General features: G+C 41.7%; 1 protein-coding gene across 1 annotated transcript in view; it reads right to left on the reverse strand.

Annotated features, from left to right (window-relative positions):
* Window positions 1-720: 720 nt before the first annotated feature.
* LOC134001360 (complement C3-like) overlaps window positions 721-24,638 on the reverse strand; it is a 44,173-nt gene continuing 20,255 nt past the window's right edge. Inside the window, exons 24-43 of the mRNA XM_062440934.1 lie at window positions 23,864-23,953; window positions 23,462-23,668; window positions 23,061-23,136; window positions 22,762-22,921; window positions 22,514-22,597; window positions 21,179-21,329; window positions 5,793-5,878; window positions 5,376-5,453; window positions 5,105-5,260; window positions 4,923-4,985; window positions 4,723-4,804; window positions 4,557-4,605; window positions 4,129-4,219; window positions 3,924-4,013; window positions 3,723-3,825; window positions 3,440-3,529; window positions 1,805-1,897; window positions 1,634-1,717; window positions 1,004-1,142; window positions 721-898 (exon numbers count right to left, since the gene is read on the reverse strand). Of these exons, the coding sequence (XP_062296918.1) occupies window positions 754-898; window positions 1,004-1,142; window positions 1,634-1,717; window positions 1,805-1,897; window positions 3,440-3,529; window positions 3,723-3,825; window positions 3,924-4,013; window positions 4,129-4,219; window positions 4,557-4,605; window positions 4,723-4,804; window positions 4,923-4,985; window positions 5,105-5,260; window positions 5,376-5,453; window positions 5,793-5,878; window positions 21,179-21,329; window positions 22,514-22,597; window positions 22,762-22,921; window positions 23,061-23,136; window positions 23,462-23,668; window positions 23,864-23,953 (2,117 nt within the window). The 3' untranslated portion in view covers window positions 721-753. The remainder of the gene's footprint in view (window positions 899-1,003; window positions 1,143-1,633; window positions 1,718-1,804; window positions 1,898-3,439; window positions 3,530-3,722; window positions 3,826-3,923; window positions 4,014-4,128; window positions 4,220-4,556; window positions 4,606-4,722; window positions 4,805-4,922; window positions 4,986-5,104; window positions 5,261-5,375; window positions 5,454-5,792; window positions 5,879-21,178; window positions 21,330-22,513; window positions 22,598-22,761; window positions 22,922-23,060; window positions 23,137-23,461; window positions 23,669-23,863; window positions 23,954-24,638) is intronic.

Genomic DNA, 24,638 nt, shown 5'->3' on the forward strand with positions numbered 1-24,638 from the left:
GTCTTTTTCTCACATTTCACAAGATTTATGTTATCATTACCAGATGAAGTAGTTACACATGTTGAATGATTAGGAATGCAACTTTGATAAAGGTGCCTGGTCTGATAGTCACAGAAATACATCCAGATATTGAACATGTTCTAATTTGCATATTTATAAAATGGGACCAAATATGCAGTCCTTTTCTTCCTAGCATACTGTTGCTGTCATCAGAGAAAATGTCAAGCTCAACAGAGCAGATCACACCAGACAGGAAATCAGACAGAATCAGCATAAAACTTCTGGTCAACTTAAAAAAATAAAACAACCCGCGCAGCCTCCCGATGGTATTCAGCAACAAACATGACTTGTCTTAAATAATAGTTTTAAAAGCAGCATCAGGTTTATTAATATATATATATATATATATATATATATATATATATATATAGTGGTATGCTTATTGCAGATAGTGGACACGTGCCTGTCAATTTAGAATGATTCTGATTCACAAACAAACGCACAGTGTTGAGAACAAAATTCGCTGGTACGCACGTGTCATGAATCCGGCGGTTATTTTGCGCAGAGAGTAAGAACATTTCTGCGCACATATTAATAAAAGAGGCCCGTTGTTGCTGTCTCGTCATTGTCTCGTCTTAGTCATGGAAAAAACGGTCATTGACTAATATGTTTCGTCTAGTCTTGTCTGACGAAAGATAAAGTTTTACACAAAATAAAAGCTCATTTTAAAAGAACACTTTATTTCCTTCAGTTTTACTTCAGCTGACATCCAAAAAATGTATACTCCTGGGCCATATCCTCGATGCCCAAACAGGTTGGTCTGTGTTCCTGAGTTTGACACTCTGCGCCTGTGGGCCAGTACTCAATCCAGGATCCCTCGCCGAGCACATACTGATACCTGAGGAGAGCATTGTTCATGTAGTCAGCTTCCTGTAGTGCACTGAATTCAACTTTTTTTGATTGAAATATAAACAAGTAAAGTAAAGGTAAAGAACAAACTTACGTTTCATCATATCTGGAAATATCTCTGGATGTACCCATGATAAGGAAGGTTTTGTTAACCTGCAGACCTAAAGCCACTCGGCACCGTGGATAACTGAGAAAGAAACGATCTTTATCCAGAGGACCCACATCAGAAGTTCCTGTAAGTTCAGTGAAGGAGAAGACGAAGAAGATGCTTAAGGAATAAATGGATAACTAAAGGTGCAGTATGAAACATTATTTTTGTATTCCCACATATTCAAATTGGAATTATACTTAAAGCAACAGAAATGTTCACCTTCTCTTCCTGGCAGCTTACACAAGAGGAACAATACCATAATTCTATACAGCATGTATGATGAATATGAAGCTACAGCATCAACCACCAAAGTAAGCTTAGCATAAAGACTGGATCAGTGCAGTGATCAGTGAAACAGCTAGCCAGGCTGTGTACAAAGATAACACAATCTGCCTGCTAGCACCTCTACATTTCTAATTAACATGTTGAATCTCATTTGTTGAATCTGTTCCAAAATTGAAGTGTAAAAGCAATGATTGCTCTCCAAATTTGAAATATATGAGATAGTGGCAAAAAATTATGACACCTTCAACTTCAAATAGTTTTGAAGGTTGTAAGTAGATAAATACCCACCTTCCTTGATGACTTGCACTACCCGCATTGAATAAACGTCGGTGGTACCACTGTCCTTACGTCCCTCCACTCTCACTTTGTATGCTGAGGACAGACGAGTTGATGTTAGCTCATGTGCTCACATACTTATTTAACACAAATAACACAAAACATACCATTTACATTTCTTACCAAAATCAATTTTGCTGACTGGTGTACTCTCACATAACTTAGACTTGCGCTGCTCGTTGGGGATGTCGCCCTTTCTCTGCATACTGCAGTTCTCTGGAAACAGACAAAGAGCACAAAATAAATACACAACTGATGACTTGTTAAGTTGATGGGTGACTGCAGCCGTAATCAAAGTCACAATTAAGTTTTGTTACTGAATGTATTTTAGTTCTGAGTGCAGGTGCTATTGATCACTACAGCACTGTGTAAATATTTTAGGCACTTTATTTAGATTCATATTCATCGTACAGTACCATTTGTGAGGCATCAAATTAGTCCCAAATTCATTCTGCAGCATGACAACAATCCCAAACATACAACCACAGTCATAAAGATCTAAGGGCCTGATTTACTAAGATCCCAAATAGTGTGTACTAAATTGCGTGCACAGTGCAATAGATTGCGCGTTTCGTTTGCATGTGTTTTGCGGGTGATCTACTTAGAATAATTGTGTAAATGAAAACAGGTGCAACAGGGTGGAGACAGCAGTATTTAAATGAGGGTTTTGTGTCTTTATGTAGAGTTTGGACGAGCAGAAAACTGCAAGAACAAAATGAAATGTGATCAGGTTCTAGTGGAAGAGGTGAACTAATATATTGAGTTATAACAAAAACTAATATTACCAGAAAAACCAAAAGTATTAGTGACGAAGTCAATGCTGTTATTAAAACCAAAAATATTCCACTCCAAAATTATTAACACAGGTGGAAAAACTCTGTCCTGTGTGTATTCTGTCATTGTTCCTCTGTCTCCACAGTGACAGAAGTCATCTGTGTGCAGTGAATAGCCGGTTAATACCTGTCCTTCAAAGGTATTATTTATAGACACAGTTAGTGTCAGAAATAATACCTTCAGGTTTGGTAAATCACAATGCTTGTGCTAAATAACATATTTACATTTTCTCCTCCCTGTATTTTGCACACTGGGGTTAAAACGTCTCATATTACATATTCATTATGACAAACGTACTAAATGGACAGCGCGTACTATCTTGCACAGTTGAAAGACACAAACCTCAGTGCGCTGCGTTAGTAGATCAGCTTGCACTTTTTTTGCGAGTGATGTCAAGTTTGCACACGTTTCTACACACGCAAACCTTTAGTAAATCACAGTACCTTTAGTAAACCACCAGGATCATCTAAACTTTGCCAGAGCTAAAGGGGCATTTTATTGTTTTCTTACATATTTACCCATCCACAGTGTACCACTTTGAACATTCTTTATAGTCTTGCTAGCAATGTCTGTCAGTCGGTACACCACTTTGAACCAGCTTGAAATATTGAATGGATTGCCATGAAATTTGGTACAAACATTAATGTTTCCCTCAGAGTGAATTGTAATCACAATTTTGTCTTTAATCCGCAAATATTAGCTAACACTCTAAAGTAAGATAGTGAACATGGTAATCATTACGCCTGAGTAACATCAGCATATCAGCATTTTTATACCGATCATGTAACTTTAGAATCACTCTTGGCCTCAAGTCCCCTATCTTTAATCATGTTCAATATGAAATCGTTTCTAGTTTACAGACAATGCAGAATGATCACACATAAATAACAAATGTATGCTTACTATAGACATCATCCTGCTTACCTTCAGCACATGTGCATTCGGTTCCTCTGCAGAGCACCAAAAGCTCTCCACCTATTCTCTCTGGATGGTAGAATTTCACACAGCGTGTCCCTACAACGAGAAATTAAGATATTTAGAGAATATTTTGTGCTGATTGCAGTATATTATAAAATGTACATAAAATATTTTGAAAATCTAATCTGCTTATCCACCCTATGTATTACTCTGAACATTTAGCAGCAGCAAATAAAAACTATTCAAGCATACAGAGGCAGCATACAGTACAAGTGTCTTTGAGACTCACTGTCATAGTAGTCATAGACAGACACAGCAGCTGGTTGTAAGACGCCCACTTTCAGCTTCTGATGGATCCTAAAAGTGACCTCCTCTTCACGTGTGTGAGAAACCTGTGGAGAGATGAGAAACAAAAGGTGAGACAAAGATAAATACAGAAAGAACAAGGAAGAGTCAAAAGGGGTAGAGGGAGGTAATAATGATGCCTCACTCTGTCCAGGTAGATGATGAGTGAGCCTCTTTCTGACAGGAATGTGTTCATCTCATATTTCGCAATGGTGCGGGCATGTCCTTTGGACAACTACACACACACACACACACACACACACACACACACACACACACCATCAAACAACTTCCTAAACTATACAACGTTTCCTCAATATGGGTATGTGCATATCTGTAAAGGTTCTTACTAAGTCAAGGTCATTTGTGTTAACAGTGAAACCAGTTAGCAAGCCAATATCCAAGATTGACATGGTTGCATTACGCTCCTCGTCTTTATACCTGAACACAGAAAATGGACAGAAAAATTTAAAAAGCAATAAAACAGATGGAGAGAAAGTAATTAAGTGAAAAAAAATCTAATATCAAATCAAATATCCTTAAAGATTACAGATGCTTCAAATAACATTTTAAATTAGGGAAAAGACTCAGATCTTCCTCTTGGGCTTGTATTTTTCTGATGCAAGAGAAGGGAGAGTTGATAACAAAGAATTGAATCAGGCACACGAGGGGCAGCCACACCCCACACCCTGTCTTGCTGTCCTGCGCTTGGATCCCTTAGTCCACCTTAACAATGTTACTGAAACACTAGTCATTATGACTTCTTGATTGTACTTACAAAATCTTTATTGTCAGCTTGTATACCATCTCACCCTCATCCATTTTATCTGGAACAGCAAAACATTAGATGAGCATTACTATTTTAGAGTTTCTCTCATTTAAGAAAAGTAAAAAGCAACAGAGTAATATACGTATGAAGAGGAAGAGACATGTCATCAACTTGCCTTCAATGAGCTGCACAGACAGGTTAAACTTTTGACAGTCACTCTTCTCTTCTTTAGGCAGACGGTAATACAGCGACACCATCTGTCACATTGACACAAGTACATCTTAATATTGAATTCAGTTTGACAAATGAAATAATTTGGAATTCCAAAAGGACACACTAATAAACAACAGATGATCAGAACAAAGATATTTTTACTTTCAGCGTTGCTTCTCCTGTGCCCTTGGCAGTGACTTTTATATCCTGGTTTATATCATTCATCTGTTGGGATTTAAATATGCACACACACGGGTCAGCAGGGAAGGCACACACAGAAAGCAGAGGGCATGATGGTTTAAATGGTGCCCTGTGTGTTTGGGCATAATGATTGTGTGTCTCACTTTAGATGTTCTTGTGGCATAGTGGTTGTCCTTGTTGAAGTGGTACTTGTCAGGGTTTGACTTGGTTGGTAACAGGATGTCCACATTCAGATCATAGTCTGGTTCTTTTGCACGTGTCCAGTAATCAGCTATAGCCTGATACACTATTATGGTAGCCTGGAGAGACAAAGAGTGAGAGGGGGGCGAACTTGAGCCCAGTTGACCTTGAAACTGCAGCACAACGAGTGGTATGTAAATGCACAGTATCAAGGTTGACAGAGAGGTCTGTTACCTGAGTTGATCCAAAGCCTCCACCCACAGACTGCTGTTTGTTGAACCATCTCACAACACGTTCAGCATTCTTAAAGTCCTTAAGAGAAGCGAAGAAAAGGGTTGAAATCTGTGTAACTGTACTGGCGTTTTTTTAATTTGTCAAAACAGAGAGAAGTCTTTCCTGTCACTTTCTAAAGCCTACTATACATTTTTATGTCATCTTGAAGAGACTTGAAACTTGTCTGATACAACAATCACAATAAAACATAATGTCTGCTTTATTTTTACATTTGACATTACCAACAGACATTTCACTGACTTCAGTATCCAGTCAGGGAAATACCTCTCTTTACCAACCGTAACAAATAAAGACTCTGTTGTATGTTTTCTGTAACATGATGCTCTGGTGAAACACACATAATTAGGACATGCTCACCTCAGCCTTGACCAAAGCCAGAAGAGCATAAGCTGTGGCTTCCAGGGTGTAGACATCTCCCTTAGGTACAGGCCAGTGGTTACACTCTGAATCAGACACAGATTAATATGTGAAAAATTAAATAACATGTCTGACTGATAAGGCGATTATGACACTGATATTGTTATTATCATTATTATTATCATTATTACTGTAGGAGTGGAAGTGAGTGTGTTTGGTTATTATTAATAACATTTCATAATTATCATAAATAATTATTAATTATTAAAAGGAAATTAAAGCATAATCAATACTAATTATTAATTTGGGGCACCATCCGGAAAGCGGGAACAATAACAGTTAAATTAACCTCAATCTAGAATAACAATTGGAATTAAAGCCGCAAGCGGCGATGGCGGGCCCTCGCTGACCCATGCCACCGCGGGGCCTGAGGCATGGCGGGGCTGTGGCGTGAAGCAGAAAGTGAGAAAAAACCTGGAAGGAGGCCAAAGATGCAATGTTTCGTTCATCCAGTAGGGGGCAGTCACAGGTAGTTACACATATAGTCTGGTGTGGTCTGGTGTGTTCAGGGCGGCCACTCATCAGTCATGTGAAGTTTGGAGTGAATTGGACAAAGCATGAAGGAGTTATGAGAGGTTGATGGTTCATCCACCAGGGGGCAGTAGAGTGTAACAAAACACAAGCGGTTGCGTTCAGGGTGGGACAGTGACTACACATGTGAAGTTTTGTGGAAATCGCACAATGATGATGTAAAATATGGCACTTCCTGTTTCCACTAGGGGGCGACACGAGTGAGATCGCCTATGAGCGAATGGAGACGTTGAGATCGGCACCCTTGAGCTGTGTACCAATTTTCATGATGATACGAGTTCAATAAAGCCATCAAAAAGCCAAACGTATTTTCATGGCGAGGAATTGATGGTCGCCGCGTCGCCACACGGACGCCATTACTCGTAGCTTCACAGTCTTCATAATGTAGCTTCACCAACTGGTTCTGAATGAAGTTGATGGGGCAAAGTATGTAATTTTAATGAATCTTAGTTCACTTCCTGTTACCACCGGGGGGCGCTATGAGTTACGTGGGAAGTTAATATATCGGGACGTTCAGGGCGGAGCCATCATCATGTCCAGCAAGTTTGAAGCTGATTGGATGAAGTATGTGGGCGTGAGAGCCACTCGTATGTACATGGCGAGCACGCCAAAGTTAGTTGAGCCCTGGCAGACACGCCCTTTGACCTACGGATGCGCAGAGCACAACTTAAGCTCAGCTAGGTCTGGAGATGTTGCGTACCTAATTTGAACTTGATCGGGCGAACGCTGTGGGAGGAGTTAATTTTAGGCGGGAAAAATCAAAACCAAAATGGCCGACTTCCTGTTGGGATGAGGTCAAGAGGCTTTTTTGCATATGTGGGTATAATACATATGTGTACCGAATTTTGTGAGCATAGGACAAAGTTAGCAAAATTCCCTATGGGCATTTTTGGACTTTGTAGGGGGCGCTATTCCGCCATTCTGCGTCGACCATGTGTGACCACCCAAAAATATCGAATTTCGGATGAGGCCGGACGTCCGTGCAAAAGTATAAGCATTTTCGCATTTGGGAAAGGGGCGAAATTGGGGTACGAAATGCCGGAATAATAATAATAATAATAATAATAATAATAATAATAAACATTACAATTTCAATAGGGCTTTCGCCAGGCGACTTGCAGTCGCCGCTCGGGCCCTAATAAACATTACAATTTCAACATAGCATTTTTCCCCGGGGGTCTTCCATACCACATGATTACTTGATTACTTGATTACTTTGGGGTCACTTGCACTTTGGGGTCACTTGCACGTTGGGGCATGAACGAATTTCAATAGGGCTTTCGCCAGGCGACTTGCAGTCGCCGCTCGGGCCCTAATAATAAACATTACAATTTCAATATAGCATTTTTCCCCGGGGGTCTTCCATACCACATGATTACTTGATTACTTGATTACTTTGGGGTCACTTGCACTTTGGGGTCACTTGCACGTTGGGGCATGAACAAATTTCAATAGGGCTTTCGCCAGGCGACCTGCAGTCGCCGCTCGAGCCCTAATAATAAACATTACAATTTCAATATAGCATTTTTCCCCGGGGGTCTTCCATACCACATGATTACTTGATTACTTGATTACTTTGGGGTCACTTGCACTTTGGGGTCACTTGCACGTTAGGGCGTGAACGAATTTCAATAGGGCTTTCGCCAGGCGACTTGCAGTCGCCGGTCGGGCCCTAATAATAATAATAATAATAATTAAAACTGCAAGCAGTGTCGAAGGGCCCTCGCACCCCCCCGTTTACCCCCCCAACTGTAACGCCGTACGTGCACGTCGGAGCGTGCGGCGGTCGCAGGGCTGTCAAAACTGGCATGTAGATGTCTTTGCTCCTGTGCCTTTAATTGAACATTGTGTGCAGCGGTTAATGTCTCCACTAGATGGCAGTCTAAGACCACAAATGAGTCTGAGTGACTTCTAAGCATAAAGGAATGTGGGTGAAGGGCCAAAAAAGCATCAATATTGAGCATTTTTGCCTGGATGGCCGACTTCCTGTTGGACTTAGGATATGGGTCCAAGAGGCTTTTTTGTGCGTCTGGACATGATACATGTGTTTCCCGAATTTTGTTTGTCTACGTCAATCTGAGTGGAGGGGCTTGATTTTTTAAATTTTCTAGGGGGCGCTATTAATCAATTTTTGCGTCGGCCATTTCCGCGCTCCTTAAAATATCAAAGTTTTCTCCGGATCGGACATGATTGCAAGTTTTGGTGAGTTTTGGGGCATGTTTAGGCTGTCAAAAAGGCGTACAACTATAATAATAATAAAAATCATCCAGATTGAAAATTTTAGCCTGGATGGCCGACTTCCTGTTGGACTTAGGGTATGGGTCCAAGAGGCTTTTTTGTGCGTCTGGACATAATACATAGGCCTTGTCGATTTCATTTCTCTATGTCAATGTGGGAGGCGGGGCTTAAACTTTGAAATATTCAAGGGGGCGCTGTGGAGTCATCTTCTCACTTAAAAATCCCAAACTTTGTCAGTAGTCAATCTGTGTGAATGTTGACGTATGTGTTCAATTTGGTGAGTGTAGGAGTTTGTGAAAATGTACAAAATGGATAAAGGCATTAGGGGGCGCTATTGAGCTGTTGTGCCACGCCCAGGGGCAGTTATGGTCTCAAATTAAAGTGCTCCTGAGTGTGAACCTATGTGGGCAATTTGGTGATTCTGTGAAGACGGGAAAGTCCTTTAAACGCTGTTGGAAAAATGGTAAATTGATGCAGGAAATGCACAATAACCGACTTCCTGTTAGAGCAAAAATTTTGAAAAAAATAATTTGAGGGTTTACCCATGAGTGCTATGAGTCCTGTAAATTTCACTAAGATCAGACAAAGTTTGTGGTCATATGACGTGCTGTTAGGGGGCGCTATGGAGACCCTTTGCCACACCCACCCCCAATGATGTTGAAATTGAAACGGCGTCACCAAGTGTGACATTTCACGCACTGCATGTATAAACATCAGACAATGTATGGAGGAGTTATAAGGAGTTGTTTGTTTATACAAACAAACGACTGCCACGCCCACCTGGTATAACGTAGGTAAAATCTGTCATCAAGTTTACATAATCAAGGTCTGAGGATGATATAGTTCCAATCTGAAGTCTGTGGAGTCAAAACTGCAGGAGGAGTTCGTTAAAGTACGAGGGCTGAAAAAATGCACCTGTGGCGGAAAAAATGCACCTGTGATCCAAGATGGCCGACTTCCTGTTGGACTTAGGGTATGGGTCCAAGAGGCTTTTTTGTGCGTCTGGTCATGATATATATGATTCCTAAATTTCGTTCATGTACGTGCATGTAGAAGGCGGGGCTTCAACTTTTAATGTTCTAGGGGGCGCTGTAGAGTCATTTTGGCACTTAAAAAGTTGCGGTTATACCAAAATATAATATTCGTGAGTCTTGACAAGTGTGTCCAATTTGGTGAGTTTTAGAGATTGTCAATACATGCTAGGTGGGAAAAGGCATTAGGGGGCGCTACTGAGCTGTTGGGCCAAAATATTGGGCAAATGTGGTATCAGATGAAAGAGCTCATGATTTGAAACCTACGTGGCAGGTTTCATGATTCTGTGAACATCATAAAGTCCTCAAAGCGTTGTTCGAAAAATGAAAATCGGTGCACGCCACGCCGCGTGGTCAACTTCCTGTTTGGTAAAAAAATTCCACAAAATTAATTTCCCAATGATCCGATGAGAGCTGTAACATATTTAAATTTCATGCCGATCCGAGAGGATTTGTGGTCACATGACCCGACGTTAGGGGGCGCTAGCGAGTCCCCTTACCACGCTTGCGTCCAATCACGTTAAATTAAATAAATTTTCACCAGCTGCGACGTCTGTGCAGAATTTCATGAGTTTTCATTTTTGTTCAAGCCGCCAAAAATGCGATTCATTACACGGCATAAGAGCGTGCTTAATAATAATAATAATTAAAACTGCAAGCAGTGTCGAAGGGCCCTCGCACCCCCCCGGTTTCCCCCCAACTGTAACGCCGTACATGCACGTCGGTGCGTGCGGCAGTCGCAGGGCTGTCAAAACTGGCATGTAGATGTCTTTGCTCCTGTGCCTTTAAGTGAACATTGTGTGATGGGGTTAATGTCTCCACTAGATGGCAAACTAAGACCACAAATGAGTCTGGGTGACTTCTCAGCACAAAGGAATGTGGGTGAAGGGTCAAAAAAGCATCAAAATTGAGCATTTTGCCTGGATGGCCGACTTCCTGTTGGACTTAGGCTATGGGTCCAAGAGGCTTTTTTGTGCATCTGGACATAATACATAGGCCTTGTCGATTTCATTTTTCTATGTCAATGTGGAAGGCGGGGCTTAAACTTTTAAATTTTCCAGGGGGCGCTGTGGAGTCATCTTCTCACTTAAAAATCCCAAACTTTGTCAGTAGTCAATATGTGTGACTGTTGACGTATGTGTACAATTTGGTGAGTGTAGGAGTTTGTGAAAATGTACAAAATGGATAAAGGCATTAGGGGGCGCTATTGAGCTGTTGTGCCACGCCCAGGGGCAGTTATGGTCTCAAATTAAAGTGCGCCTGAGTGTGAACCTATGTGGGCAATTTGGTGATTCTGTGAAGACGGGAAAGTCCTCTAAACGCAGAGGGAAAATTGGAAAATTGACGCAGGAAATGCACAATAACTCACTTCCTGTTAGAGCGAAAATTTTGAAAAAAATAATTTGTGGGTTTACCCATGAGTGCTATGAGTCCTGTAAATTTCACGAAGATCAGACAAAGTTTGTGGTCACATGACCTGCTGTTAGGGGGCGCTATGGAGACCCCTTGCCACACCCACCCCCAATGATGTTGAAATTGAAATGGCGTTACCAGGTGTGACATTTTACGCAGTGCATGTATTAACATCTGACAATGTATGGAGGAGTTATAAGGAGTTGTTTGTTTATACAAACAAACGACTGCCACGCCCACCTGGTATAACGTAGGAAAAATCTGTCGTCAAGTTTACATCATCAAGGTCTGAGGATGATACAGTTCCAATCTGAAGTCTGTGGAGTCAAAACTGCAGGAGGAGTTCGTTAAAGTACGAGGCCTGGAAATGGGGAAAATGGTGACAAAAATGCACCTGTGATCCAAGATGGCCGACTTCCTGTTGGACTTAGGGTATGGGTCCAAGAGGCTTTTTTGTGCGTCTGGTCATGATATATATGAATCCTAAATTTAGTTCATGTACGTGCATGTAGAAGGCGGGGCTTCAACTTTTAATGTTCTAGGGGGCGCTGTAGAGTCATTTTGGCACTTAAAAGGTTGCGGTCATACCAAAAAATAATATTCGTGAGTCTTGATGAGTGTGTCCAATTTGGTGAGTTTTAGAGTTTGTCAGTACATCTTAAGTGGGAAAACGCATTAGGGGGCGCTACTGAGCTGTTGGGGCAAAATATTGGGCAAATGTGGTATCAGATGAAAGAGCTCATGATTTGAAACCTACGTGGCAGGTTTCATGATTCTGTGAACATCATAAAGTCCTCAAAGCGGTGTTCGAAAAATGAAAATCGGTGCACGCCACGCCGCGTGGTCAACTTCCTGTTTGGTAAAAAAATTCCAAAAAATTAATTTCCCATTGATCCGATGAGAGCTGTAACATATTTAAATTTCATGGCGATCCGAGAAGATTTGTGGTCACATGACCCGACGTTAGGGGGCGCTAGCGAGTCCCCTTACCACGCTTGCGTCCAATCACGTTAAATTAAATAAATTTTCACCAGCTGCGACGTATGTGCAGAATTTCATGAGTTTTCATGTGTGTTCAGGCTGCCAAAAATGCGATTCATTTGGCGGCATAAGAACGTGAAAAATAATAATAAGAATCTTGGCAATAGCAATAGGTCCCTCACTGACTTGTCAGTGCTCGGGCCCTAATAAGAATCTTGGCAAAAACAATAGGTCCCTCACTGACTTGTCAGTGCTCGGGCCCTAATAAACATTACAATTTCAATAAAGCATTTTTCCCCGGGGGTCTTCCATACCACATGATTACTTGATTACTTGATTACATTGGGGTCACTTGCACTTTGGGGTCACTTGCACGTTGGGGCATGAACGAATTTCAATAGGGTTTTCGCCAGGCAAACACTAAACCACAGTTGTGTATGAGTAAATCTGTACAAACAGGCAGGTGTGTATGTGTGTGTGTGTGTGAAAGAGAAACAGGAGGGGCGATGGATACGGGGTCGTTTCTGCTAGACAAAAATGGCGAGATGGCGCCAACTCATGGTCAATGCTCCCAAACACAGCATGTGAGGATGAGGTCCCTTAGAATGTAGCTTAGCTTTATCCTGCGTTACCTCACCAACAACTATACGGGATGTGAATGGGTGTACGTGTGTATGTGGTTAGTAATGGCGGCTTTGTCCACAAACAACGTGCGGCACAACGTGAGGCTGTGTGCGCGTTGTCTGATCTCTTAACTGACAAAGCAGCTCACTCTCACTCGCAATGGCGTTACAATAAATATTCCCTTCTAAACCCACAAGCATCGTAACTGATTTAGAGGTAGAGTCGCGATCATGAAGCAAACTAAAGATCGAGTTATGCTTCTGCGTCGGAACAACGCTGTGGCTACGCCGTCGGCCCGACGCCATCGTTGACCTTTTGAAGTTCTGCGTCGAGGGAACACGTTGCTCTGCAATTCACCGCCATGGTAGGGGGTGTGTGTGGTTTCAGAGTCGTCATATCCGTATCCTTGTTTATCTTCCGGTCACAGTAGCATGTTTTTTTTTGTTGTTTGTTGGTCACAGTAGCATGTAGCATTGCGCTATGTGCGTTATGTGCGCTAATAACAGAAAACACATACCATTTCTTCATTATTAATAATAATGGCGGTGTTGCAGGAAGAAAGACCAGAAAAAGCAACTACCGGAGGAACTGATGTTTTGAGCGGACCAATCACAGCCCTTGCGGTCCGCGTTGCCGTTACGCGTAGTTAGGATTTTTTGGAGGTGCACGTCAGGTTACGGCGTAGGGGTCCGCGTTGACGCAGAGAGCTCTGCGTAGCTACGCCGTCATTCCGACGCAGAAGCATAAATCAGGCTTTAGCAGCTGCTCAGACCACAGGGATTTGCGAGGCACAATGGGGTTTGTGACTATGCTATCTGACATGTTAAATTGACAGAGCGACTTGCTTCCTTGCCCTAGTAGGGTACAGAAACACAGGCATGAAAACGGGTCATGGGTGAAAAAGGTGAGAAGGATACGAGCCCTCTAGGGGGTCTGGGGGCATGCTCGCCCGGAAGAAAATTTTGAGAGGAATTTCAAGCAGAACTAAAAGACGGTATGAGTGTATAATAAATGATCTATACATGGTCACATTATGCTTAGAAGAAATGAGACTGACAACTGAGAATGACAACAAATTTAATAATGCAATTATTATTAGGGCCGGGACTCGATTAAAAAAATGTATCTAATTAATTAGAGGCTTTGTAATTAATTAATCGAAATTAATCGCATTTTAATCGCATTTAAATATTTGACCTGAGAACAGTGAGAAGTAATTTCTTTCACATGGATTTTTAGTATACGATTGAATAATGACTGAATACATAAGCTTAAGCAACAAAAATATTGTTTATTTTTGTTCAAGTCCAACAGACCAGTGCAATTTTTGCCATTAAGTGTAGCAATAGCATATTTAGAAAATATAGTATTTCAGAAATTAGCTAGCTACCCCACTAGCGTCCATGCTAGCTGCTATATGTTTTGCATTGAGGTGATACTTGAGGATCGATGTGCTGCGGTGATATGCGAATTCCTTGTTGCATAGCTTGCACACAACCATGCTCTTATCGACACTTCCATCCACGGGGCCAACCAAAGCGGTCTCATCAGCTACTTTGTTCATGTTCACTGTGGTTTGTTGTTGTCTGAACTACGCTAGTTGGTGCTCCAGTATAATCGGTCCGCCTGAAACTCATCCAGTGAGAAGCGTTCCGCGGTGCAAAAATAAGTGTGATTAAAATGTGTCCATTTTTTAACGCATTAATTATTGTGTAATTAATTAATCTTAATTAACGCGTTAAAGTCCCAGCCCTAATTATTATAATTATTTATTTTTTCTTCTTGGCCTGGACCAGTGTCTCCAAGGCACGCCTGCGTTGTTTTGCTGCATGTCTCAGCCTTGCCCTCTTCTCTTCTTCAGCCGTCTGCATTTTGGTCTGCTGAGCACTGCCAGTTACTTTGGAGCCATACTTGCTCTGCTGCTGCTGCTTCTCTTCCTGATGTATCTTCTGCTGGCGTTTGTATGTGGCTGCTGCAAAGTTAATGTTCTTGCAGAGTGTTCGGTCCACCTCGCCAAACTTCACATCCTCCCTTCTGAAGAACGGCACAGCTGTTTTCTCCCTGGACTTAAGGGTGTACTTGACCGTCTGGATTGCATTAAATGTTGATACATTCATGTTGCCACTCCTTTTGTCAATTACATCATTCATCAAACTAAAAGAAGACTCTACTCTTGGTCTGTGAAAGATGGAGAGGCAGCATTTAACCATCGCATTCAGGGAGGGGTACTTGTCTGGCTTGTCAAAGACATGACCACACCACTCCACCATGCTCTCTCCCTCCTTGAAACTGGGGAGGGTCAGGTCAACACTGAACCGCACAAGTTCTCTGTGGATATCCTGGTCTGCTGGCAAGAGGTGCTTTAGCATAACACTCAGCCTGCCAAAAAATAGATGAGAACTTAAAGTCAGTGTAAGGACATGAGGTAACAAAAATCCCAAATTACCTGGTTATATGGCAAAAAACTTTCAATTTTTTTCTTACCTCTTTAGATGGATGGTTGCCTGCGAGTGGCCTCTCAGAAGAGGGTCCAGAGCAGCAAGGGGTGTCAAAGTTGGACTGGCCAATGGGAGTTTCTTCAGGAGGTACACTGCAGTGGTGATGTAGGCTTTCCTGACGTCAGCCAGGAATGGCACCAACAGCTGAAACAAAACACCAGAAACTGATCATTACTTTAAAGGGGCCTATGAGGAATTTAGGAGCCATTTTAGCTATATTTTGGTGTTTCTACGTGGCAGGTTTTATTGTGGTAACCTCCGGTGACACCGAAAATGGCGTCACGCACTTCGGGTCACAGGGGTGATTTAAACCGAGGACAATCAGCGTCAGGTGTTGCTGGTCCAAGGCAAACAGTTTGTGTCGGTTTGTGTCCTGCCTGCCACTACGAGGTATTTTGTTGTTAATAAACATTGTGTGATTTTTCCATTGGAACCTCATTTTGGGCACTCTTTTGTTTAACCAAACCTGCACGTGTCCGAACACCGAAGACCAACTTTCACGTTTTGCCAGAATGAAGACAGCATTTCCCATGACGCATATTGTCATAAAAATGCTTATCTGGGCTCCCGAATAAGTTTTTTGTGAGCAGTTTTAGGCAAATTACTTTGGAAATGTATTATTGTGATGTGGTAGATTCATCCACATGAGACTCTTTTATAACCACAAGCAAACTCCTTCAGATCTCAGATCTTCAGTCTCAAAAAAAATCATGCAGGTTATGCAGGGTACTTACAGCATGATTTGGTTTCTGGCTCCTGAATGTCCCACGTAAACCTCCCTGGATGGCAGCAGCATGGCATCCTCCAGCACCATCTCTCTGAGAGCCCTGAGAGACAGCTGTGTAATGGAAGTAATTAATGACAATAATAATTTTAGTGCCTTTCAAAAGACCCAAGGTTGCTTTACAAAAACAGGAAACAATCAACTTTTAGTATAGACAACAGAAAAGTAGAAATAAGGATAAAACAATAAAACTAATGTAGACAGAGTGGGTGTAAGGAGGAGTTAATTACCTGAGTAAAGTGTTCGGCCTTCACGAAGCAAGCCAGGAAGGCCAGGAACAACTCAAGCTGCCGGTCATGGAGTTTGTGAACCAAGGTCTGGCTACCCTGTGTATGTAAAACAAATTCTTATGAAATTGATTGCCAACATTGGATGTGCATGCAGGTGCAATCAACAGTTGCAGTAATTCCAAACACAAATAACGCCCACCTGGAAAACCATGACATACTCCTTGAGAATAGCCAGAACACCCATGTAGATGCTGAGCTGTAGAACTGTTGTCGTCTCCTCATGCCACAGCTTCTGACAGACCCTCTTTTTTCTCTCACGGCCTTGCGGAGTCATGCCTGTGAAAGATGAATTACTATAAGTGTAACAGTAAATGTTTCTCCTCATTAATAACTTCATCACAAATAAAAGTGCTAATTATTTTAAGGGATTGTAACATCAAGTCTCATCACCTTTGCGGTTGAGTTCCTCCTGAACCACCTTGATTCTGGCTCTTGCCACCTGATTAACATTGTACTTGGTGTACATCAGTTCCAAATGCTCTCTATATAGCTCCTTATCCGCAGTGGAGAGGTAGCCATAGTAGAGCACTTTGTATGCAGGAATCATGGCATGGGTTGCCATGCAAGCATCATATGCAGACAGCCATCGATGAGGAACGAAGCCCCTCTGGGGGCTAGAGGCGGGGAGATTGAGAATCAGAGATATCTCCTTAAGGTACATCACCTGACAAAAGACAGAAAGGTTTTGAAAGACACATACAGACATTCAACACATTCCATAGTTTTAACACAGTATGGCACAGATGATCCATGATCTAGACTAGAGCTGACAAATTCAGGTTATACCAAATTCACAAGGGTGGAGTGTGCTACTGTGAGTGCTTAAGAGGGCACCAAATTGCTGTACTCTCAAATGTGCTTGGCATTTGTTTACCTGGTCTGGACACCACTGGTGGTCAACCTGGAGATCACTGAACAGCTTCTCCAGGTAGCTGTCAAAGGGGTTTGAAAACTTCTTTGCCGCGTTGTGAATATGATGACAGGGGTCCCCATCAATATCAAGCAGTGTTGGACAGTATTGGTGAATCCTGGTCTCAACACCGGTCTTGCTGCCCCTCATCACAGCACACGAATCCATCAGCATACTGACAAGGTTTTTCCATGGGATGTTGTCAAAGTTGTCAAAGAACTCGCACAGCACCTTCTCCAGAGAAGCAGCATTCACCTTCACGACCTCCAAGGACCCCAAATGCTCCACCATCACCTTCCTCAAGTCCGCATGATAATAGAAAACGAGCATGGAGAGGACCTTCAAAATCAAAAGGTTTAATTGTCATGCAACATTTTACAGGGCACACACTGAAGCAAAAACACAAGGACTTTGATGGCTATAATAAAATATGAGACCAACCTTTTTGTTATTGTTTGATGTGCTCTCGTCCAAATTTAAAGAAAAGGGAAATCTTCTCATGTTTGAAAAGGTTCTCTCAGAGTAGGTCCGCCCTGCACAAAGTCAGACAGATTTGTGTTGTCACATGCATAATGTAATTGGTACACTATAAATTATACAACAGGTAATTCTAGCAACATAGCTGTATATATAGCAACATGATAGTTTTAGGAACCATTTTTGTGTGTGCAGTTAAAGTTAGGGTTGGTAATCCTGTTCAGAAACACGTTTTGTTATACTGGGTGAAATGGTCCTTCTACCTTCAGAGTAATCAATACATTATACATTACATTATTATTCAGAAGAAGGAATGAAAATAATCAGACCTCTGTGGCAGCTGCAGGACTGACAAAACTCTGACCAATCCATGCTTTTCGCACCGAGAGCAAAAAATCAGATGCCTTCATGTCTAGTTCTGCTCAATCAAGCTGCCGTCTCTCTCCCCCTTCACCCAGGTCCCAGAAGGCGTGGCTTCAGGAGCAGTCTGAGTAAAGGGGCTGGGACTTTTGATTTGTGTATTTTCAAAATGTAGCCTGCTAGAACCATTTTTCCAGGATCGCCAACCCTAGCTTTAACTAAAATGGACATTGAAACACTGAAATAATAGGTAAGAAAAAATATATATAAATACCTAAACCGTGGATCATTTTACATGATGCTGCAGTTCTTGACAGCTCTATTCCCTGCAAAGCCACTTTGTCCAGGGCAAGGGTCTGGGCGAGCTCCACAATTACTGGAGCTATAGCAAATGGGACAGAATGCTCTGCCATCATTCCAAGGACCATTGCCTAGAACAAAAAATATGTAATTAATGTAAAGCTAGTGTATTCCATGTTTAGGTGGTGATGATGCTGCCAGTGGCCTGCGCTGGTAGTTTTTTCAATGCCTATGCTGCCTGTGCTGACTAACAGACCTACACCTACCTCTGCATTTGCTATACAGTGCACAATTGGTACAGGGATCTTTGCCTGGCACTGCTGCCTGATTATTTCTGGTCCGCGGCATGCAGGACCCTGGCTTGTTGATGCTGTCTCTCTGCTTGGAAGAAAGGTGCTGACTACACTGTGTGTTGATGCTATGACCTGCACCTTCTTCTTGTGGACTTCTGTTTGACAGTGTGCCTGCAGTGCATGGCTGCCCTTGTTTGCATAGTTTATGTCTTTCTGACACAGAATGCAGCGTGCAAATCCCTGCTTACTGATCTTCCTGAACACATCTTCCAGATTAAATGAGACCTCTTCTCCTTTCACTATGATTTTGCCCTTAAGTTTCAGCCAAGACCAGTTCCAGCTGCACTATATCCCTGAATCCAGTTGTTTGACACTGGCAGAATCCTTCTCTCCTAACACACTCATCCTGGAAAAAACATTGTTAATGTTAGGGTTAACTTCTAGTTTAGCCCAATTGATAAAACAGTGGTTGTTCACACTTTGCTCTTACGTTAACATTACATACTTCCCTTCCAATAACATCAGCTATTCATCATTCTATGAGGGTTTTTTCCTTCAAGTGCACAATATATATATATATAAAAATAAGTTAGCTTAGCTCGACATGGTGGCTGACAGAGATAATTGACGGTGAAAAAAAAAAAACGCTTAAACTATCCGGACAGCCCTACTAATCAGGCTCGAAAAGCTAGCTAGCACGAAAAGCTAATGTCGTAAGCTTGCACCAACTTTAACTTACCTTCAGTCCCCTCACAATCAGGTGCTCTCGCGCTCGTAGGTTAAGATGACCAGATTTCTGAAATGAAAATTGGGGACATTTTCAATGCGGCGGTGAAAAATCATAAAATATTATCATTATGAAATAAAAAATGGGGACAAGTACTTTTTCATGTATTTTAACCAGCTTTTATTACACAAAAGGACCAGGTTAATAAATCAAAATATCAGCACCCACAAATATCATGTATCAGTAGCGCGCAGCAGTGTCAAAAACACAAATGCAATACATGAGAAAAAACATCTCACTTCCAAAGTTAAGTGTCATGTGCAAAGACAGCTGCCAGACCAGTAGCTAGTAAATATCATCAATATGTTATTAATAATAATTACCAAGTCAAAACATATGAGTATATTAATATTATACATGACTCAGGGCATCAGCTAATCAGATGGTCTGCATTTATAACTACTACAGTCATTAGTTACCCACACAGCCCGACACAAAATACAGAAGTTAGCCTAACACACACAACTATCAACCATTGATTATTATTATTTTTAACAGAGTCTCATGTCCCTATGCCTACAAGAAAATCATATGCTACCAAAGCAGTCTTCCACCTCCCCCTCTTCCAAAACAGAGCCACATACAATGTCATCACCTGGCAATCTCATGCTAACGTTAACGTTACAGCGTCACTAATGACAGATATGAAAACATTGTCATAATGTTTAACGTTCACTGACTTTTATAACGTTACGTTAGGTCTTCAGTTCAGATAAACAATCATACTTACTTTAACATTACATCACTTCACACACACACACAGCCAAGTCTACTGCCAATTCACACAAAATAAATAAGTTCATACACAACATACCTTTTATGACCGCTGGTCTTTTCTTTACTTTTTGCCGCCTCTAGATTGTTGTTGTTGATGCTGCTGCGTCTGGTCGTACGTCCTGATAACGTTCGACGTCATACGACGTCTTCTCTCGCGATGTGTTAAATGGGTACCGTAATAACTGGTGTTTGGGTCTGCGCACATTTTTCAAAATCGTGGACATTTTTCGGGGACAGCTTTGTCCGGGGACAGGTCACCCAAAACGGGGACTGTCGTATACCTCCAAATCACAATCACTTGACCCCCCCCAACCCCCTCCCTTTTGAAGATTTGCATGACGTCAGCAGACTGGAAGTGACATTGGGTGTTTCACAGCCAATGAGGGGCGAGAATCAAAGTGGTTCATGGGGGGTGGAGTTCAGGGTGATTTGACCCTAGTCCTGGGGGGAAAGGTCTGAGGGGGCCCTTCTGGCGCCCTTTCCTTTTGTTTGAGGGGCAAAGGAAAACTCAAATCAGGCTTCCCTGATTCCATTTGGTGCCTTTCAGCAGACAAAGGAGCCCATGTGCTCCTAAGTCAGCCCCAAAATTATTATTATTATTAATAATAATAAACATATAATTATATGATTATGATGCTGCACTATTACTACTACTACCAACCCAAAGTATATAAAATTGGTTCAACATTGATGAATCAAACTACAACATTAAAATATCCTTACATGTACTTAGTAATAAAAACAATGTAAAATACTATCATCATATTACACTCTAGAAGAAGCCAGTCTATAGTATATTTAGCTGATAATATTTCTGTACTTTTACTTAAATAACAGTTTAATTAATACTATTACTTGTAGTAGTATTATTATAGTTTGGAGTATTTTATTTGGAGTATTCTTAGACAACAGCATTTCTTGGATCTGAATACTTGTGTCTAATGTGTTCACTGATATTCCTGTATCTGCCATAACATTAAATCTATAGATGCTGTTTCTGAATATGTTTAACATGATGTTATGTGACACCACCTGGGGAAGCAAACTTGAAGAGTATCTCCTGGTTCAGTTTGTTTTCATTGGCCAGGGCATATGATGTCATGGCAACAGCATATGGGTTGGTGAGACTAGGCAGACGATTTTCCAGGTAGGCAACAGCTTTGGCTATACTGTCTGGCATACTCTGTAAAGTAGGGGAAGGTGAGGGAAGGAGGTAGAAGAACAGGCAGACAGAAGAAATGTGAACACAAAATACTTTAAAATAGGGGAGAAGACAGCAACTCATTCATTTTCAGTATCCAGTCTATATGTTAGAGCAGTATTGGAACCTGGGATAAGTCTGGATTGTTAACTTTCTTACCATCTTCTTTGCCTTAAGATCCCTACTGAGCCTAGTTACTAAGTTACTGAGTAGGTTAATGTTGAGGTGTGGGTTAGTAATGGTACACATGAACACAAGAGAAAAAGAATGAAGCCTGTCCGTATCTGCTGTATGGTAACATGTGATTGTTTGCATGTCTGTCTAACTAGATTTCTAACTACAGTGGCAGCAGATATGCAAAAGAGCTAATAATTAATAAGCCAAACCTAGAAACTTGATTTTAGACAGCCTGTCCTGCTCTTTATTGGATTTCTTGAAGCTTACACTACAGAAAACACCCAGAAAATCGTACAGAACAAACACATCACTCACTGGGCATCTAGAAATGAGTTTTCCTAGTGCTACATTGAGTACTGTAAACTAATTTTGTGCCATGCAAGAATGGAAAGCCTCACAGGCTTAGCAACAGTAACTAAGGGGGCTATTTGTCAATGGTTTAATAGTGATTCAGTGACTACAGAAAGCTTGTTTTAGCTCATTATACATTTGGATTTGTTAGGGAATCTCTTTTGTCTCTCCCCTCCCCTCTGTGTTTGTTTGTCTCTGTGTGTGTGTGTTGGGCGTGGCCTCCCTGGTTCCTCCCTTGCCTGTTTGTCTCCGCACCTGGTTTCAATCACCTCAACCACTCAACATGCTGCTGCAGTATTTAAGACCGGTTCTTCATCCCATTCATCACCAGATCGTCCGTTTATCCATGTGATCCACCTTATCTGCCCGGTCGCTCTCCTGCTACACCCAACCAGCCATCAAACCCTCAAGCTCTGGAGCAAGCTGTTCAGTTTCCTGGTCCCATTCTCCAACATCCACTCCGCCCAAATCAGAATCTAAGCTCGAACCCAAATTCTCAATAAACTCTGTTCAACCGAGTTGGCTTATCTGTGGCTGTGTTCTGCTTAGTTGGTCCAAAGAGCTAAACCGTAACAGGAGTCAGTGAATGAAAAAATAAACCTGCTGAGGGAAAAAGATGTTAATGGTGAGGTACTCACATAAACTGTGGTAACACATAGCGTGCGTGACTCCTGCATAGCAATGAGGCAGAAAGCTGTCATGGAGGCATCTGAATCTGCACCCTGAACATCACCCTACACATACACACAGTTGTTGGAACATCATTATCATCAATATCAGCAGAATAAACATCTATTTGTTCATGTAATGCAAGATCATAGTGATGTGATTAGCAAATGTTTTAGCATCAATTGAAGACTGATCGAACTGAAATTAGTGCACGTACAGTCATCTGTCCATGGTACACTCGTCCAACTTCTCTAAACCTGCCATCAGGTAGCTGTGCACGGAGAATCAGAAACTTGACAGCGTCACAGATCACGTGACTTCCTATTCCCGCCATACTGTGAGCTATGGCAAACACCTTGGCAACATATGCTGTCAGCCTTAGAGAGGAGAGGAGAGGGTGTAAAAGTGTACTTTAATTTATTGTCACATAAAATAGATCCTCACAAAGTCAAAATCTCAGTAAAAGGAGGATGAGCAAACATTTGCATATGCGTTCATGAATGTTTGATGCCTCACCAGGTGGTACTAGCTGCATCGGGCCACACAGCAAAAGAACCATCTTCCTTACGGTAGTTAAGCTGGTTATCGTAGCCTGGACACAACCAAAATACACAACCTTTTCTCTGATGGCCATTCAGTTCATTTTATCCAATGGATCTCAATATGAGGAGCCTCGTTAAATCATTTACATTCATGTTTTCTTTTCTGCAATTATGGCACTTTTCAAATATTGTTGATTGTCCCAGTGAAAACTGCTGTAGTCTATGTGTTGCATTTAACCCATATTCTGAGTGTTCCTGTCCCAGATCTGTGGGGCAGGGGCAGCATGCATTTTTGATTCAAGCCCTGCCAAAATCAGAAATATAAAATCCAACTCAGAGATTTAAGTGTTATTTGTTGTATCTATGATTGCCCACCAGTTTTGATGTGTTGAAGAGCTTCATTACGCTTAGTAAAGCCCACAGCTTCCCACTTGTTGGTTTTGTCCAAATACGTGGTCGCGATGACAGGCAGGGTCATTTTGGCCAAATTCTGCTCTCCACAGCCTGAGGGCTGGACGATCAGACTACCCATTGACTTCCCACCAATGGCATTCTCCACCAGTGCACCTACTTGCTCTCTCCCTGCATGCACACACACACACACACACACACACAGAAACCAAACCATTACAGATCCACTAGAAGAAACAAACATGTAAAGGTCCTGCACAACTAGTGAAGTCATTGTCAGTGATACACATACAACAGTAACAGTTTACACAGTTTTTTGTTGAGGCACTGTATCATATGGCATGCCCAAACAACATTATATCTCACCTGTCACAGAGATCAATGTGCGAGTAGGTGTGTTTGGAATCATTTCTGTTTTTGTAATTCCACTGTTGAGAGTTTCTTTTTGTTCACCACCTAAAGGGACACACCATGATCAAGTTGGAGGATTAATTAACAAGTGATGAAAACATATTACTAAATGACTTTGTTGTCAGTGGTGTAGTGGGGATTTTTTGAGTGGGGGGGCGCTGTTTTTATGAGTTGCCAGATATGAAAACTATAGCTAATCAGTTATAAAAATCAACATCACCTACAACATTTATAGTGTTTCCTGTACTGCTGCTTTCTCATAACCACACACACAAACACACACACACACACACACACACACACACACACACACACACACACACACACACACACACACACACACACACAAGTCGTACCAATTGACAATAATACAGGCCTAAACTCACACACACGCAAGTCACACCAAATGCATTTTCTACATAAACACAAGTTTGTGTGACAAATCCAAAATAATCACAGCAGACGGCGCTACCATAGAAAAACACCAGAGTATTGCTGCATTGCCACGTTCTCATAACCACAAATCATAGGCCTACATTCACACACACAAGTCACACATGCATTGTATGGCCTATGCACAATGTTAACTCTGAAGTGGGTTAAGTCTTACAATGAGCAGACGGTGCTGCCATAATAAAAAACACCAGAGTAATTTACGTTTGATGTTTTGCTTTTCATTAGGCTACTACTCCTAAAACAGTTAAATGAATCGCCACAGAGGGTCAGAATG

This window comes from Scomber scombrus, chromosome 19 (genome assembly GCF_963691925.1).
Source record: "Scomber scombrus chromosome 19, fScoSco1.1, whole genome shotgun sequence".
NCBI lineage: Eukaryota > Metazoa > Chordata > Actinopteri > Scombriformes > Scombridae > Scomber > Scomber scombrus.